The following is a 15,900-nucleotide window of genomic DNA, read 5'->3' as shown; positions in this document are numbered from 1 at the left end:
AATGGGTTAATGTTCAATGCTGCTAAGATTCGAGTTGGGTAAATTTGAAGTGTATAGTGGTTAACGCTCCTCTAGATTCATAACTTTGTATTAAAAAGGATTATATCAGGTTCATTTCCAATTATGAATTTCTGAGATCATGGTGCAATTTCCTTGAGCGACCACTCGGCAGTCTTTGACCTGGTTTTGATGGCAGAATTTAGAAAGAAAAAAAATTGGATCTAATTGGCAATCAATTGCTGAAAATATCCTATTTGTGTGAATGTGTTGTCAACAAGAATAATCAAAGACTTGGCTGGGTTTGATGGACATTTCAATAAATATTAATAAAATTAATTTGGTCTTGTGTAGCTTATTTGTAAAACCATGCTTCTAAAACTGTAGATAATCATGGACTCTTATCTTGTAATTGACTTTGGTGTATTTAGCATAATTTAGGTCATTAAAAATGTGCCGTAACTTCCAGACTCTGGGGCATTGTAACTGGGGGGCTACGCCAAAGATGCGCTGGGGAACCACCGCCCCTTCTGACCCCTGGAAGCACTGATTTTTACCCCCCCCTTCCCCCAACGGGACCCTCCCTGACCATCCCCACTCTATCACTGAGCACCTGACCCACCAACCCTACCCCACTGACTACCTCATCCCCTTACTGACCACCCAAACCCCCTAACCAACCAGCATCCAACCCCCTGACTCTGATTGCCACTCTGAGGATGTTCAGGCCCTATTATTGTGATAGGCTTGCAGAGTTGAACATATTAGAGAAAAATAATTGAGAAAGGACATGAGCCAAACTTTTAAAATTTTGAAAGGCATTGATGATGGCCCAGATCTTCTGGTCTCCAGATTGTTGGGAACCAGACATATGGCCAAGATAAGCCTTGGGACCCCGCATAAGTCTCAACGCGCTGACTCCTTGGGAATTGGCTGGAAAATTTGATCTTCTGATGGGCAATTCCCTGCTCCATTGAACCCTCCAAAAAAAAGTCTCCGACTCTTGAGTTAAAGAGTCAGAGACCTTGGACAGTTCCAACTTATTTACCTGAATAGTTACCCAGGAAATGTTAGACAGAAAAATTCTAGTCTAAATTATGAGTAACTGTACAATTGACCCAACCCCCTCCCTGCCCCACCCACCTCCCTCACCCTGACCCACTTACCCAGCTGCCACCCTATCCATTTACCCCACCCACTTACCCCCTTACACACCTTCACACTCGCCCACACATTCACTCATACACTCTTTCACTAACACACTGAGAAGCTTGGGGACCTTTAGTACTTACCAGAATATGGCAACTAGTGTCACAAAAAGGATGTGCAGTTTCTACACAGATTCTCTTTGTTGCTCTCTGTGGATTCCTGCCCTGAACAAGTTCTGCAAGATCCTCCTGCAGTTTGGACAGAAAAATCATATGCAGGTAAGTGGGCAGTTTTTCATCTCATGAGCGTGGACATGGATTCTCTGATTGGAAGGTTTGGTCCAATGTAATTGCCATTGCAGGATTAGTGAACACCAGTACAAAAATAACAAGCCTAAAATGCAATTGCAGATTGGAAATTCACCTTTGCCACCCCCGTCCCCCCATCCCCACCCATTGCTAATTGGGAGTAGACAACCATCAAATGGATGTAGTCTATTGGAAAGTACAGGTGTGATAACCATTTCTTGTTCAGTATTTACCTCTTTTTACTGTTGAAAACTCAGCTCCAAATCAAACAAGACAGAAAGTCCCACTCAAACAAGTAGTAGAATTATAGTATTTTTAGGTGCAACATGGACAGATGGGATAAACGTCTCTCCTTTTTGTAAAGATTCCCACGCTAAAAGAGTATTAATCCAAACCCCAATTGGTCCAAATTCATAGTCCAAAATTACCCCAAAGAGCACTAACTGTAGTGTATTACCCCAGAGAAGAGTGTTAGAAATAAAAAATCTCAATAATGCTTTAGAGGTCTTTTTTTAATTGCTTGTGGGATGAGCGTTTTGCTGGCAAGGCCAGTACTTATTACCCATCCATAACCACCCTTGAGAAGATGGTGATGAGCAGCATTCATGAATCACTGCAATCCTTGTGGTGTAGGTACATCCAGAGTAAAGAGTGGGAGTTCCCATGATCTTAACCCAACCAGATTGAAGGAATGGCAATATTCCAAGTCAGGATGGTGCACGACTTGGAGAGAAATTCCAGGGAGTGGGGTTCCAATTCAGCTACTCCTTTCCTTCTAGGTGGTTTGCGGGTTTGGAAGGTGCTGTTGAAGGAGCTTTGGAGAATTATATTAGTGTACATTGTAGATGGTATACACTGTTGTCACTGTACACTGGTGGTAGAGGGAGTGAATGTTTAAGGTGATGGGTGGGGCACCAAACAAGCTGACTGTTTTATCTGGGGTGTTGTCAAGCTGCTTGTGTTTTTGGAGCTGCACTCATCCAGGCAAGTCTGGAGTATTCCATCACACTCCAGAGTAGTTGTAGCCTTGTAGTTGGTGGACAGGCTTTGGAGATCAATTACATGCCAAAGAAATCCCTGCCTCTGATCTGCTCTTGTAGCCACAGTATTCATTCGGCTGGTTCAATTAACTATGATTACCCTGAAGATACTGATAATGGGGGATTTAGCGATGGTAAGTGTCAGTGGGAGATGGATAGATTCTCTCTTGTTGGAGTTGGCCATTGTCTGGCACTTGTCAGTCCAAGCCTGACTGTCAGACCATAAGACGGAAGAGCACAAGTAGGCCATTCAGAGTCTGCTCCGCTATTCAATGAGATCATGGCTGATCTGATAATTCTCAACTCCACTTTCCTGCTTTTTCCCCATAACCCTTGATTCCCTTACTGATTAAAAATCTGTCTATCTCAGCCTTGAATATACTTAACGTCCCAGCCTCCACAGCCCTCTGCGGTAAAGAATTCCACAGATTAACTACCCTCTGAGAGAAGAAGTTCCTCCTCATCTCTGTCTTAAATGGGTAACCCCTTACTCTGAGATTATGCCCTCTGGTCCAAGACCCTCCCGCAAGGGGAAACAACTTCTCAGTATCTACCCTGTCAAGCCCCCTATGAATCCTATATGTTTCAATAAGGTCGCCCCTCATTCTTCTAAACTCCAATGAGAACAGGCCCAAGCTGCTCAATCTTTCCTCATTAAAAAAATCCTTCTATCCCCGGGATCAACCTAGTGAACCTTCTTTGGACTGCCTCCAATGCCATGATATCTTTCCTTAGATATGGGGACCAAAACTATTCACAGGTATAGTTTAACTAGTGCCGTGTATAGTTTTGGCAAGACTTCCTTATTTTTATATTCCATTCCCTTTGAAATAAAGGCCAACATTCCATTGGCCTTCCCTATTACCTGCTGAACTTGTTAGCTTTTTGGGGTTTATGCATGAGAACTCCCAAATCCCTCTGTGCTGTAGTTTTCTGCAGTCTTTCTCCGTGTAAATAATGTTCAGCTCCTCTATTCTTCCTGCCAAAGTGCATAACCTCACATTTTCCCACATTATATTCCATCTGCCAACTCACTTTTTTGCCCACTCACATAAACCTGTCTATATCCCTCTGTAGACTGTCATCCCCACCACTTGCCTTTCCACCTATTTTTGTATCATCCGCAAACTTGGCGATAGTACATTCATTTCCCTCATCTAAGTCATTATATTGTAAATAATTATGGCCCCAGGACTGATCCCTGTGGCACTCCACTAGTTACAGGTTGCCATCCTAAAAATGCCCCACTTGTCCCAACTCTCTGTCTTCTATTAGTCAATCTTCTATTCATGTTAATATACTACTCCTAACACCATGGGCTGTTATCTTACTAAGTAGCCTTATGTGTGGTACCATATCAAACGACTTTTGGAAATCCAAAAAGTATTACATCTACTGGCTCCCCTTTATCTATCCTGCTTGTTACTTCCTCAAAGAATTCTAATAAATTTATCAGGCATGATTTCCCCTTCATGAAGCCATGCTGACTCTACGATTATATTATGCACTTCTAAAATGCTCTGCTATTACATCTTTTATAATAGACTCTAACGTTTTCCCAATGATAGATGTTAAGCTAACTGACCCATAGTTACCTGTTTTTGGTCTCCCTTTTTAAAAAGGGTTTTACATTGGCAGTTTTCCAATCTTCTGGAACTTTTCCAGAATCTAAGGATTCTTGGAAGATTACTACCAGTGCAACCACTATCACTGCAGCTGTTTCCTTTAATATCCTAGGATGCAACCCATCAGGTCCAGGGAATTTATCGGCCTTTAGTCCTATTAGTTTCCCTAGTGCTTTTTCTCTATTAATAGTTATTGTATTTATTTCCTCGTCCCCCTTTTGCCCCTTATTTAGTATTTATGGAATGCTATTAGTATTTCTTAGTGAAGACTGAAGCAAAGTATTTATTCAACTCCTCTGCCTTTTCCTGGTTCCCCTTAATTATTTCCCCAGCCTCATTCTCCAAGGGGCCTATGTTCACTTTGGTGCCTCTATTCCTTTTTATATATTTAAGGAAGCTCTTGTGTTACTTGCTAGTTTACCCTTAAAGTTTATTTTCTCCCTCATTATTTTTTTGGTCATCTTTTGTTGGTTTTTCAAACTTTCCCTGGCTTACCACTAATCTTTGTCACACCAAGTTTTTTCTCTCAATTTCATGTCTTGCATGAGACCACAGACTGTTTAGGCATCTGAGGAGTTACGAATGGGACTGAACATTGTGCAATCATCAGTGGTTATCCCCACTTCTGAAATTATGATGGAGGGAAGGTCACTGATTAATCAGCTGAATACAGTGACGCCAAAGGCAGTCACTCTCACCTCAGCAATTCAGCTCTTTTATCCATGTTTGGAACCAGAGCTGTAATGATATCTGGAGTTGAGTGCTCCTGGTGGATCCTAAACTGAGCATTGGTGGGCAGCTTATTGCTGAGTAAGTGCTGCTTGATAGCACTGTTGATGAGACCTTCCATCACTTTGCTGATGGTCAACAGTAGACTGATGGGGGAGGTAATTGATCAGATTGGATTTGTCATGCTTTTTACAGACAGGATGTACCTGGACTATTTTCTACTTTGTTGTGTAGATGCCAGTGTTGTAGTTGTTTTGGAACAGCTTGGCTAGGGGTGCAGCTAGTTCTGGAGCACAAGTCTTCAGCACTATAGCAGAGATGTTATTGAGGCCCTTAGCTTTCACTGTATCCAGTGTGTTCAGCCTTTTCTTGATATCGCATGGAGTGAATTGAATTGGTTGTGATGCTGGGGACCTCAGGAGCAGGCCAAGATAGATCATCCAATTGACATTTCTGGCTGAAAATACTTCAGCCTTTTATTTTTCACTGATGGGCTGGACTCTGCCATCCTTCAGGATGGGGATATTCATGGAGCCTCATTCTCTGGTTAGTTGTTTAATTGTCCACCAACATTCATGACTGGATGTGGCAGGACTACAGAGCTTTGATCTGATCCACTGGTTGTGGGATTGCTTAGCTCTGTCCATAGCATCTGCTTCTGCTCTTTAGCATATTTGTAGCCATGTGTTGTAGTTTCACCAAGTTGCTATCTCGATTTTGGGTAAGCTTGATGCTGCTCCTGGCATGCTCTCCTACATTCCTAATTGAACCAGGGTTGGTTGCTTGTCTCCATGGTAATGGTGGATTGAGGGATATGCTGGGCTATGAGGTTACACAATGTGGCAGGGTACAATTCTGCTGCTGCTGATGGCTTGCAGCACCTCTTGGATATGTAAATTTGAGTTGCTAGATCTGATCTGAAGCTCTCCCTTCACAATGAAGGGTGTCCTTAGTGTGAAGACAGGACTTTAGCTCCACAAGGGCTGTGCAAAGATCACTCCTACCAAAACTGTTATGCAGAGATGGATCTGTGACAGCTTCAATTGGTGATGGCATGGTCAAGTAGGCTTTTCCCTCTTCTTGGTTCCTTCACCACCTGCCCCAGACGCAATCTGTCAGACTTATCCTTCAGGACTCAGCCAGCTTGGTCAGCAGTAGTGCTACCGAGCCACCCTGGTGATAGACTTTGAAGTCTTCGACTGAGAGGATATTATGTGCCCTCGCTACCCTCAGTACCTCTTCTAGGAGGTGTTTAACATGGAGGAAAACTGATTTATCAGTTGAGGGAGGGCAGTACATGGTAATCAGCAGGTTTCCTTGCTGATATTTGACCTGATGCCATTGAGGTTTCATGAGGTCTGGAGTCAATGTTCTGGATTCCCAGGGTCACTGCTTCCCAAATATAAATCACTGTGTCACCACCTCATGTGGTCAGACCTCCTGGTGCAGCAGGACACATCCAGGGATGATGATATTGGAGGAGTCTGGAACATTGGGCTATAAGGTATAATTCTTTGACTATGACTAAGTCTGGCTGTTACCCTGACCTGCCTGTGGGACAGCTCTCCCATTTTTGGCACAGGTCCCCAGATGTTAGTGAGGGCGGCTTTGCAGGGTTATTGGGCAGGGTGTGCCTTTGTTGTATCCAATACAAAAACAGAATTACCTGGAAAAACTCAGCAGGTCTGGCAGCATCGGCAGAGAAGAAAAGAGTTGACATTTCGAGTCCTCATGACCCTTCGACAGAACTTGAGTTCGAGTCCAAGAAAGAGTTGAAATATAAGCTGGTTTAAGGTGTGTGTGTGTGTGTGTGTGGGGGGGGGGGTGGGGGGAGGGGTGCGGGGTATGGTGGAGAGAGAGAGAGAGAGAAGTGGAGGGGGTTGGTGTGGTTGTAGGGACAAACAAGCAGTGATAGAAGCAGATCATCAAAAGATGTCACCAACAATAGAACAAAAGAACACATAGGTGTTAAAGTTGGTGATATTATCTAAACGAATGTGCTAATTAAGAATGGATGGTAGGGCACTCGAGGTATATCTCTAGTGGGGGTGGGGAGAGCATAAAAGATTTTAAAATATTTAAAAATAATGGAAATAGGTGGGAAAAAGAAAAATCTATAATTTATTGGAAAAAAACAAAAGGAAGGGGGAAGCAGAAAGGGGGTGGGGATGGGGGAGGGAGCTCAAGACCTAAAGTTGTTGAATTCAATATTCAGTCCGGAAGGCTGTAAAGTACCTAGTCGGAAGATGAGGTGTTGGGCTTCACTGGAACAATGCAGCAAGCCAAGGACAGACATGTGGGCAAGAGAGCAGGGTGGAGTGTTAAAATGGCAAGCGACAGGGAGGTTTGGGTCATTCTTGCGGACAGACCGCAGATGTTCTGCAAAGCGGTTGCCCAGTTTACGTTTGGTCTCTCCAATGTAGAGGACACCACTGGGTTGATGCCAAGTGATCCATCCTGTTTTATTCTGATTTGACTTTTCCATAGCAGTTGGCTACAACTGCGTGGCTTGCTGGTCCATTTCAGAGGGCGGCCTAGAGTCAGTCACCATGCTGTCACATGTAGTCCAGCTAGGTGAGGATGGCAGATTTCCTTCCCTAAAGGATATTAATGAACCCCAGATGCGCTTTTACAAAAATCTCGTCATTTCATGGCCCATGACTACCATAATGATGACCAGCTTTTTATTCTGGATTTTGTGAATTAGCTGAATTTAAATTCTACCAAGATGTCAAGATGGGATTTGAATCCATGAATTTTAGTCCAGACCTCTGGATTATAGTCCAGTAATATTACCACTGCTACCGTAAAACTGGAATGAAACTACATTGCTCAGGCAGAGTCAAAGGAGCTTTACTAGGCCTGAGCCTACTGTACATCTGACCTAGGCTGTTTAATATACAGAGGGGGAGTTACTATATAAATAAAAGCAAAATATTGCTGATGCTGGAGATCCGAAATACAAAGTGCTGGAAAAAAATCTCAGGTCTGGCAGAATCTGTGGAGAGAGAGAGAGAGAGAGACCTTCATTCCATCATAAGGTTAGAAGTGGGGATGTTCGCACAATATTCAGCATCATTCGCAACTCCTCAGATACTGAAGCAGTCTATGTCCAAATGCAGCAAGACCTGGACAATATCCAGGCTTGGGCTGACAAGTGGCAAGTAACATTTGTGCCACACAAGTGTCAGGCAATGACCATCTCCAACAAGATTGAGTCCAACTATCGCCCTTGATGTTCAATGGCATTACCATCACTGAATGTCCCACTATCACCATCCTGGGGGTTACCATTGACCAGAAACTGAACTGGCTAGCCATATAAATACTGTGGCTACAAGAGTAGATCAGAGGCTAGGAATCCTGCAGCAAGTAATGGACCTCCTGACTCCCCAAAGCCTATCCACCGTCTACAAGGCACAAGTCAGGAGTGTGATGGAATACTCGCCACTTGCTGGGATGAGTGCAGCTCCCACAACACTCAAGAAGCTCAACACCATCCAGAACAAAGCAGCCTGCTTGATTGGCACCCCTTCCACAAATATTCACACTCTCCACCACCAACGCACAGTAGCAGCAATGTGTACCATCTACAAGATGCACTGCAGGAATTCACCAAGGCTCCCTTGACAGCACCTTCCAAACCCACTACCACTACCATCTAGAAGGACAAGGGCAGCTGAAAGATGGGAACACCACCATCTGGAAGTTCCCTTCCAAGTCACTCACCATCCTGATCTGGAAATATATCGCTGTTGCTGGGTCAAAATCCTGGAACTCCCTTCCTAACAGTACTGAGTGTGTAGCTATGTCACATGGACTGCAGCAGTTCAAGAAGGCAGCTCACCACCACCTTCTCAAGGGCAACTAGGGGTGGGCAATAAATGCTGGCCCAACCAGTGAAGCCCACATCCCGTGAATGAATATATTTTTTAAAAAAGAGTTAACGTTTTGAATCGAATATAATTCTCTGGAGAGTTAATCTGGATGCTTGAACTCCTATTTGTTAAGTGAAAAGTAAATAACCCCAATGTACTTTGGTGAGATGGTGGTGTAGTGGTAACATCACTGGAATAGTAATCCAGGCCCAGGCTAATGTTCTGGAGACACTGCAGCTGGTGCAATTTAAATTCAATTAATAAATCCTGAACCTTGGGGAGTTGGTGACATAGTAGTATTGTCACTGGGCTGGTATCCAGAGACCCAGGGTAATGCTCTGGGGACCCACCAAGGCACATAGTGGAATTTGAATTCAGTAAATATCTGGAATTAACAGTCTAATGATGAACACAAAACTATTGCCGATTGTGTTAAAAAAACCCCATTTGATTCACTAATGTCCTTTAGGGAAGGAAATCTGCTGGCCTCACCTGGTCTGGCCTACATTTGACTCTGACTCTTCAAAAAAAATGCCCTCGGAAGAAGGGCAGTTAGGCAATTAGCCAGCGATAGTCACATCACACGAATGAATTAAAAAAAATGAAAGCTCGTATTAGTGATGATGACCATGAAACCAGTGTCAATTGCCGTAAAAACCCATCTTGTTCACTAATGTCCTTACCTGGTCTGGCCTACATGTGACTCCAGATCCACAGCAATGTAGTTGACTCTTAACTGCCCTCTGAAGTGGCCTGGCAAATCATTCAGTTCAAGGGCAATTAGGGATGGGTAATAAATGCTGGACCTTGCCAGTGATACCCACATTCCATGAAAAAATAAAAAAAAACAAACTCTCAGAAAGTTAGTTCATTGTGTAGTTTAATATTCTGTAAAATATTTTTACAATGATATCACAATTGTTTTACAAAATGAGCATTTTGAGTCCTGGTATAATTTGACTTAATAATGAGTAACTGGTGCCTATAAAATTCTTAGCTCTGGCCACGCTACCTAAAATATTCACAATTTAAATTTACTATTTGCCATTTCGGGAATAAAATTGGTGCTAATCACTTCACATCTCTTACCTGTGACGTCTCTATAACGAAACGTGCGGATTTGAAAGTTCGCATCTAGCCTAGAGGTGAATTCCACAGCAGAACGAGCAATTTCAGAAAGCTCAGAGAATATAATGCAGCTCATTAAAATTCAGTATGTTGCAAGTTTGTTAATTTTACTGGGGTTATTGTGTTCGGCGGTGTTTTAAAATTGTCCATGCCGTTACGTAAATCCCCTCCGCGTGCACAGCGCTTTTAGCTGTTTTAGACTTGTCCCTGCGGTGATGGAGGAACTGCAATAACTGGGACAGATATTTTCCCAGATGAGAATGACCATAACTCATCCGTGGAGATACCTATAATGATGCTCGTTATGAGGTGCGTTACACTGTGTATAATGTAAGGATATCTCTCTCTCTCTCTTTCACACACACACACACACACACATAAAAACCATTCAAAATAGATCAGCACCGCCTCTCGACTCAATTTTTTTTAAATGACTTGCGTTTATATAGCGCCTTCTCTTGTTCACTTTCACATTCCGAAGCGCTCCACGCCCACCTCTAGGTAAAGAGGCAAGGAATAGACCTTGAAGGCGTCCTTAAATACGTTTTGACAAAGCTCCAACCTTGAGCCTGGGGTTAATAAAACTTGGAGAGTTTTCAGGTTCGGAGCTGCTCGCCTTCCTTGGCCGGGCGCTCGCAGTTCTGGCTGTGACCCTGCTTCCCGGTAAAGTTTACCATCCTCATGGCTGAACTCTTGCTGGCTCTCTCCGACAAAGCGTCTGGGAACATGACTGGAGCTCGGTGACCTGTGGATCAAGGCAACTGCACTGAGGGCCCCGACAGGATGTATGTGTGAGTGTGAGTGAGTGTGTGAGTGAGTGTGTGAGTGTGTGTGTGTTGTGCAGCTCCGTGGCTGGAGGCAGCAGCAGCAATAAGGTAGCTGCATCCACCCCCACACCACCCCCCCACCCCACCCCACCCTCTCCCCGATCTTGGCCTCCCGAGAGAGAGAGAGTGGCTCAGTGTGTGTGTGTGTGAGAGAGAGAGAGAGAGAGAGAGCGCGGGGAGAGACGCTGACAGACTCTGATAGATGAGCATTGGACACCATGCCGTAAGCAGGTCCAGCCTCCCCCAGCCTTCCCACCACCACCCCCTCACCCCCACCCCACCCCACCCCACCCCCTACCCCCCCCCCCCCCACACACACACACACACACAGACAGACACAGACAGACAGACACAGACAGACAGACACTGTGTGTCCTGCACTATGACTGTCGGTGTGCTCCTGGCTGCAGGACTGAAGTGAGAAGCTGGTAATGGCGCTGTGCAGATTGCCTGTGCCCTGCTGCTGTTTCCTGGGCTCTCTCCTGATCGCGCTCGGGGGTGAGTAGCTTCTCCGCGTTTATACAAAGTTGCATTTTGGGCTTTGCATCCTCACCGAAAATGGAAAGAGAGATAGAGAGAGAGGGAGAGAGAGAGAGAGAGAGAGAGAGAGAACACCCCCCCCCCCCCCCCCCCCACCAACCCCCCCAACAACAACGCCAATGGCTTTTGTCTGCGCCTGTAATTTCGCCCACTGACCTCGGGGGCAAGTTTTTGCGGTGGCCGCAAACCAACCTGAGCAGGAGAGCGGGGTCCGACTGCGGAGCGTCTCCGCTCAACCATCGCCGCCGGGGTTCAAAAGCAGAGAAACCCGGACTGTTTGTTTCTCTCTGATGTTTGACAGATGGAGGATGCGAGTCGGGAACCATCTGCTGGTTTTCAGATGGAGATTATCCCCCCCCCCCCCCACCCGTCTCCCCCCCCTCTCTCCCCCCTCTCTCTCCCCCCTCGCTCTCTCTCCCCCTCCCGTCTCCCCCCTCTCTACCCCCTCTCTCTCCCCCTTCCCCTCTCCCCCTTCCTCTCTACCCCCTCCGTCTCCCTCCCCCCGTCTCCCTCCTCGCTCTCTCCCTCCTCGCTCTCTCCCCCCTCGCTCTCTCTCCCCCCTCCCTTCGCTCTCTCTCCCCCTCCCCTCTCCTCCTTCCTCTCTACCCCCTCCGTCTCCCTCCCCCTCTCCCCCTCCCCTCTCCCCCTTCCTCTCTCCCCCTTCCTCTCTACCCCCTCCGTCTCCCTCCCCCTCTCCCCCTCCCCTCTCCCCCTTCCTCTCTACCCCCTCCGTCTCCCTCCCCCTCTCCCCCTCCCCTCTCCCCCTTCCTCTCTACCCCCTCCGTCTCCCTCCCCCCGTCTCCCTCCTTGCTCTCTCCCCCTCGCTCTCTCCCCCTCCCCTCTCTCCCCCCTCTCCCCCTCCTCTCTACCCTCCCCTCTCCCCCGTCTCCCCTCCTCTCTCCCTCCCTCTCTTCTCTCCCCCCTCTCTGCCCCTCTCCCTCCCTCCTCTCTGCCCCTCTCTGCCCCTCTCCCTCCCTCCCTCCTCTCTGCCCCTCTCCCTCCCTCCCTCCTCTCCGCCCCTCTCCCTCCCTCCCTCCTCTCTGCCCCTCTCCCTCCCTCCCTCCTCTCTGCCCCTCTCCCTCCCTCCCTCCTCTCTGCCCCTCTCCCTCCCTCCCTCCTCTCTGCCCCTCTCCCTCCCTCCCTCCTCTCTGCCCCTCTCCCTCCCTCCCTCCTCTCTGCCCCTCTCCCTCCCTCCCTCCTCTCTGCCCCTCTCCCTCCCTCCCTCCTCTCTGCCCCTCTCCCTCCCTCCCTCCTCTCTGCCCCTCTCCCTCCCTCCCTCCTCTCTGCCCCTCTCCCTCCCTCCCTCCTCTCTGCCCCTCTCCCTCCCTCCCTCCTCTCTGCCCCTCTCCCTCCCTCCCTCCTCTCTGCCCCTCTCCCTCCCTCCCTCCTCTCTGCCCCTCTCCCTCCCTCCCTCCTCTCTGCCCCTCTCCCTCCCTCCCTCCTCTCTGCCCCTCTCCCTCCCTCCCTCCTCTCTGCCCCTCTCCCTCCCTCCCTCCTCTCTGCCCCTCTCCCTCCCTCCTCTCTGCCCCTCTCCCTCCCTCCCTCCTCTCTCCCCCTCTCCCTCCCTCCCTCCTCTCTCCCCCTCTCCCTCCCTCCCTCCTCTCTCTCCCCTTCTCCCTCCCTCTCTTCTCTCTCTCCCCTTCTCCCTCCCTCCTCTCTGCCCCTCTCCCTCCCTCCCTCCTCTCTGCCCCTCTCCCTCCCTCCCTCCTCTCTGCCCCTCTCCCTCCCTCCCTCCTCTCTGCCCCTCTCCCTCCCTCCCTCCTCTCTGCCCCTCTCCCTCCCTCCCTCCTCTCTCCCCCTCTCCCTCCCTCCCTCCTCTCTCTCCCCTTCTCCCTCCCTCTCTTCTCTCTCTCCCCTTCTCCCTCCCTCCTCTCTGCCCCTCTCCCTCCCTCCCTCCTCTCTGCCCCTCTCCCTCCCTCCCTCCTCTCTGCCCCTCTCCCTCCCTCCCTCCTCTCTGCCCCTCTCCCTCCCTCCCTCCTCTCTCTCCCCTTCTCCCTCCCTCTCTTCTCTCCCCCTCCTCCTCTCTCCCTCTCTTCTCTCCCCCTCCTCCTCTCTCCCTCTCTTCTCCCCCCCCCGACCCTGGGTCTATTTCCCTGGGTTCACTTTACTCATTTTCCCCCTTCCCCGCGTGTTCCCCCGGGTCTGGGCTAGGATGGGGGTAAAGGGGCCAAGTGGCCGCAAGCAGCAGCCCCCCCCCCCCCCCCCTCCGCCCTCCCCCCTGCCCCCTGCCCCAGTCTCAATAAAAGGGACTTTAACGAGACTGGGAGTCCGGAGAGGGGCAGAAAGCAGATGAAATCAGTTCTCGAATCACATCCTGTCAGAGCAGTAAAACCTCCCAGAAAGTCTTTGTTTATTTGCTGCTGGTTTGACCCGCGGACGGTTCCAAAACAAAAACAAAAGTGGATTTGGTGCAAGTTTTTATTTGGTGGGGAAGGTGCGGAGGCTGGGGTGGTGGTAGAGACTCAGAAGCAAAATAATCGCCACGTTTGGAAATGGGCGGAAAAGTTTATTTTGTTTAGTCCTCGGTTTGGAGGATTTGGCTGCATTGGGAGGGCCAGGGTGTGAGTTTGAGGGGGTGTGTGTGTGTGTGTGTGTGTGTAAACAAGAGGGAGTTCGAACCCAGCCTTCAGCTCGGGAGCATGGGCTGCGGTGCAGAGTGGGCGCTTATTATCGGGATGAGAATATGCAGCTAGAATCTGCCTCCTTTGTCGTCAGCACCATGAAAACTATCCCCACCCCCCCCCCCCCCCCCCCCCTTTAACCCCTTCTGCCAGAAAGGTTTGGACTGGCCTTTATAGAAAATGTTTCAAATATATAAATAGATATAATTCACTCAGGCAGTAACGCCCAGAACATTTTTCTAAGTTGCTATGGATACCTATATAGTTTAAATACTCAGATCATCAATGTCAAGACTCTTGCCGTTTAACATTCTGGTGATGTCTGCACCTTTCGTGGACTTATTTCATATTTCCATCCACTTCGGTTGGCGTGGGTTGGATGGACTGTGTCAATTTGTTTACAAAATCCTTCTTTGTCCCGGGTTGTTAGTGGATGTGCGGCCGCTTCCAGAACTGGCAGTCCCGGAGGATTTAGAAGCAGGGGTCGGGAGGGAGAGGAGGGTGGCGGGGGGGTAGTAATTCAGCACAATGTGAGATTTACACAAACCCATGCAGAGGCGGAGGGACCTGAGCCTGCAGCCATCAGTGATCCGTTTCCTTTGGAAACAGGCATCCCGGAGCTAATGCACGGTCTAATGAAAGCGCAGCTGCAGCGCACGATGAAGATTTTAATTCACAAGAAAAAACTCGGGAGCCCGTGAATCTGCCCGGAGGCAAACAGCCTCCCCCCGCCCTCCCTCACCCCCTCCCTCCCCGAGGGAGAGCTGAACGCAGCGCAGGTTTGGGAGGGAGGGATGGGGATAGCAGAGGAGTTCCGCTTAGCTTTGCAGGAGGACAGTAAAACGCATGGCCGGTTAACCTCTTTGTTAGACCACATGGTGCCAGTAGCCGCTCAACAGTGTTACTTTCTCCGACGCATTTCAACACCTACAGATCCAAACGAAAATAAAAACTGCTCCAACGATAGGACTGCCTTGCCCAGCAAGTTTTAGCGTGAGCTTGTCCAATTCAACATATGTCCAACTTTAAGTTACCTAACTCCACGTTGCCAATCAACTCAATTTCGCTCTAGAACTCCCGACTAGAATTAGCAATAGTGTCTTCATCCGAACATCTGAACCCTGACAGCAACATATGAGGTGCTTCTGCCGAATGCTTGCTGTACATCATAAAGGTGACTACACTTCAAAAGTATGCCATTGACAGGAAAGCACTTTGGAACAACCTGAGGTCACGAAAGATGCTATATAAATACAAGCCTTTTCTTTTGTTAATAAACTTCAATGGGTAATGGTGACACGCTAGGAGCAACCACCTAATATGGTCCAAAATCAGAAAATGTTGGAAAAATTCAGCAGGTCTGACAGCATCCGTAGAGAGAAAGACATAGTTAAAGTTTTGGGTCGGTATGACTTTTTCAGAGCTCTGAGGAAGAGTCATACCGACTTGAAACGTTAACTCTGTCTTTCTCTTTACAGATGCTGTCAGACTTGCTGAGTTTTTCCAGCATTTCCTGTTTTTGTTTCAGATTTCCAGCATCCGCAGTATTTTATTTTCATCTAATGTGGCCCATGGATACTGTTGTTAAATGTAAGTCTGTAGTGAATGTGCATTGCCAATGAATCAAGTTTGTGATTCCAGTTTACAAAGCACTGACTACTGCATATCAAGGGAGCACACTGTGTTGAAACCAGCAATAGGAGTGCACCATGTTGATAATCTGATATTACATAAGACAAACAAAGGATATAATGAGCAAAAACAACACCTTCAAATCTTGGTCACACACAGACAGCAACTGTTCTGATTAAGTGTGGAAAAGTTAACTCCACTCTTCTCTCCATGGATGCTGTCAGACCTGCTAAGTTTTTCCAGCATTTCCTGTTTTTGGTTCAGATTTCCAGGATCCGGAAATTTTTGTTTTTCATTTAAGGAATATAGTACCTTTTTGCACAAGCACATCTGAAAGGGATAATGTCCTACAGGAACACATGGATTATACAAAATCACGATCTGTGCATAATCCTAATGTGTAATCTGTCAAGGATAATAATGAGT

The 15,900-nt window shown here is 47.7% G+C and overlaps 1 protein-coding gene across 1 annotated transcript in view; it reads left to right on the top strand.

The window, feature by feature from the left end:
* The first annotated feature begins 14,636 nt into the window (after positions 1–14,636).
* Positions 14,637–15,900, top strand: part of igdcc3 (immunoglobulin superfamily, DCC subclass, member 3) — a 119,980-nt gene continuing 118,716 nt past the window's right edge. Inside the window, exon 1 of the mRNA XM_041174906.1 lies at positions 14,637–14,679. Within this exon, the coding sequence (XP_041030840.1) occupies positions 14,637–14,679 (43 nt within the window). The remainder of the gene's footprint in view (positions 14,680–15,900) is intronic.

The sequence above is a fragment of the Carcharodon carcharias genome, chromosome 26, assembly GCF_017639515.1.
Source record: "Carcharodon carcharias isolate sCarCar2 chromosome 26, sCarCar2.pri, whole genome shotgun sequence".
Lineage (NCBI taxonomy): Eukaryota > Metazoa > Chordata > Chondrichthyes > Lamniformes > Lamnidae > Carcharodon > Carcharodon carcharias.
This window is presented reverse-complemented; position numbering and strand designations above follow the sequence as displayed.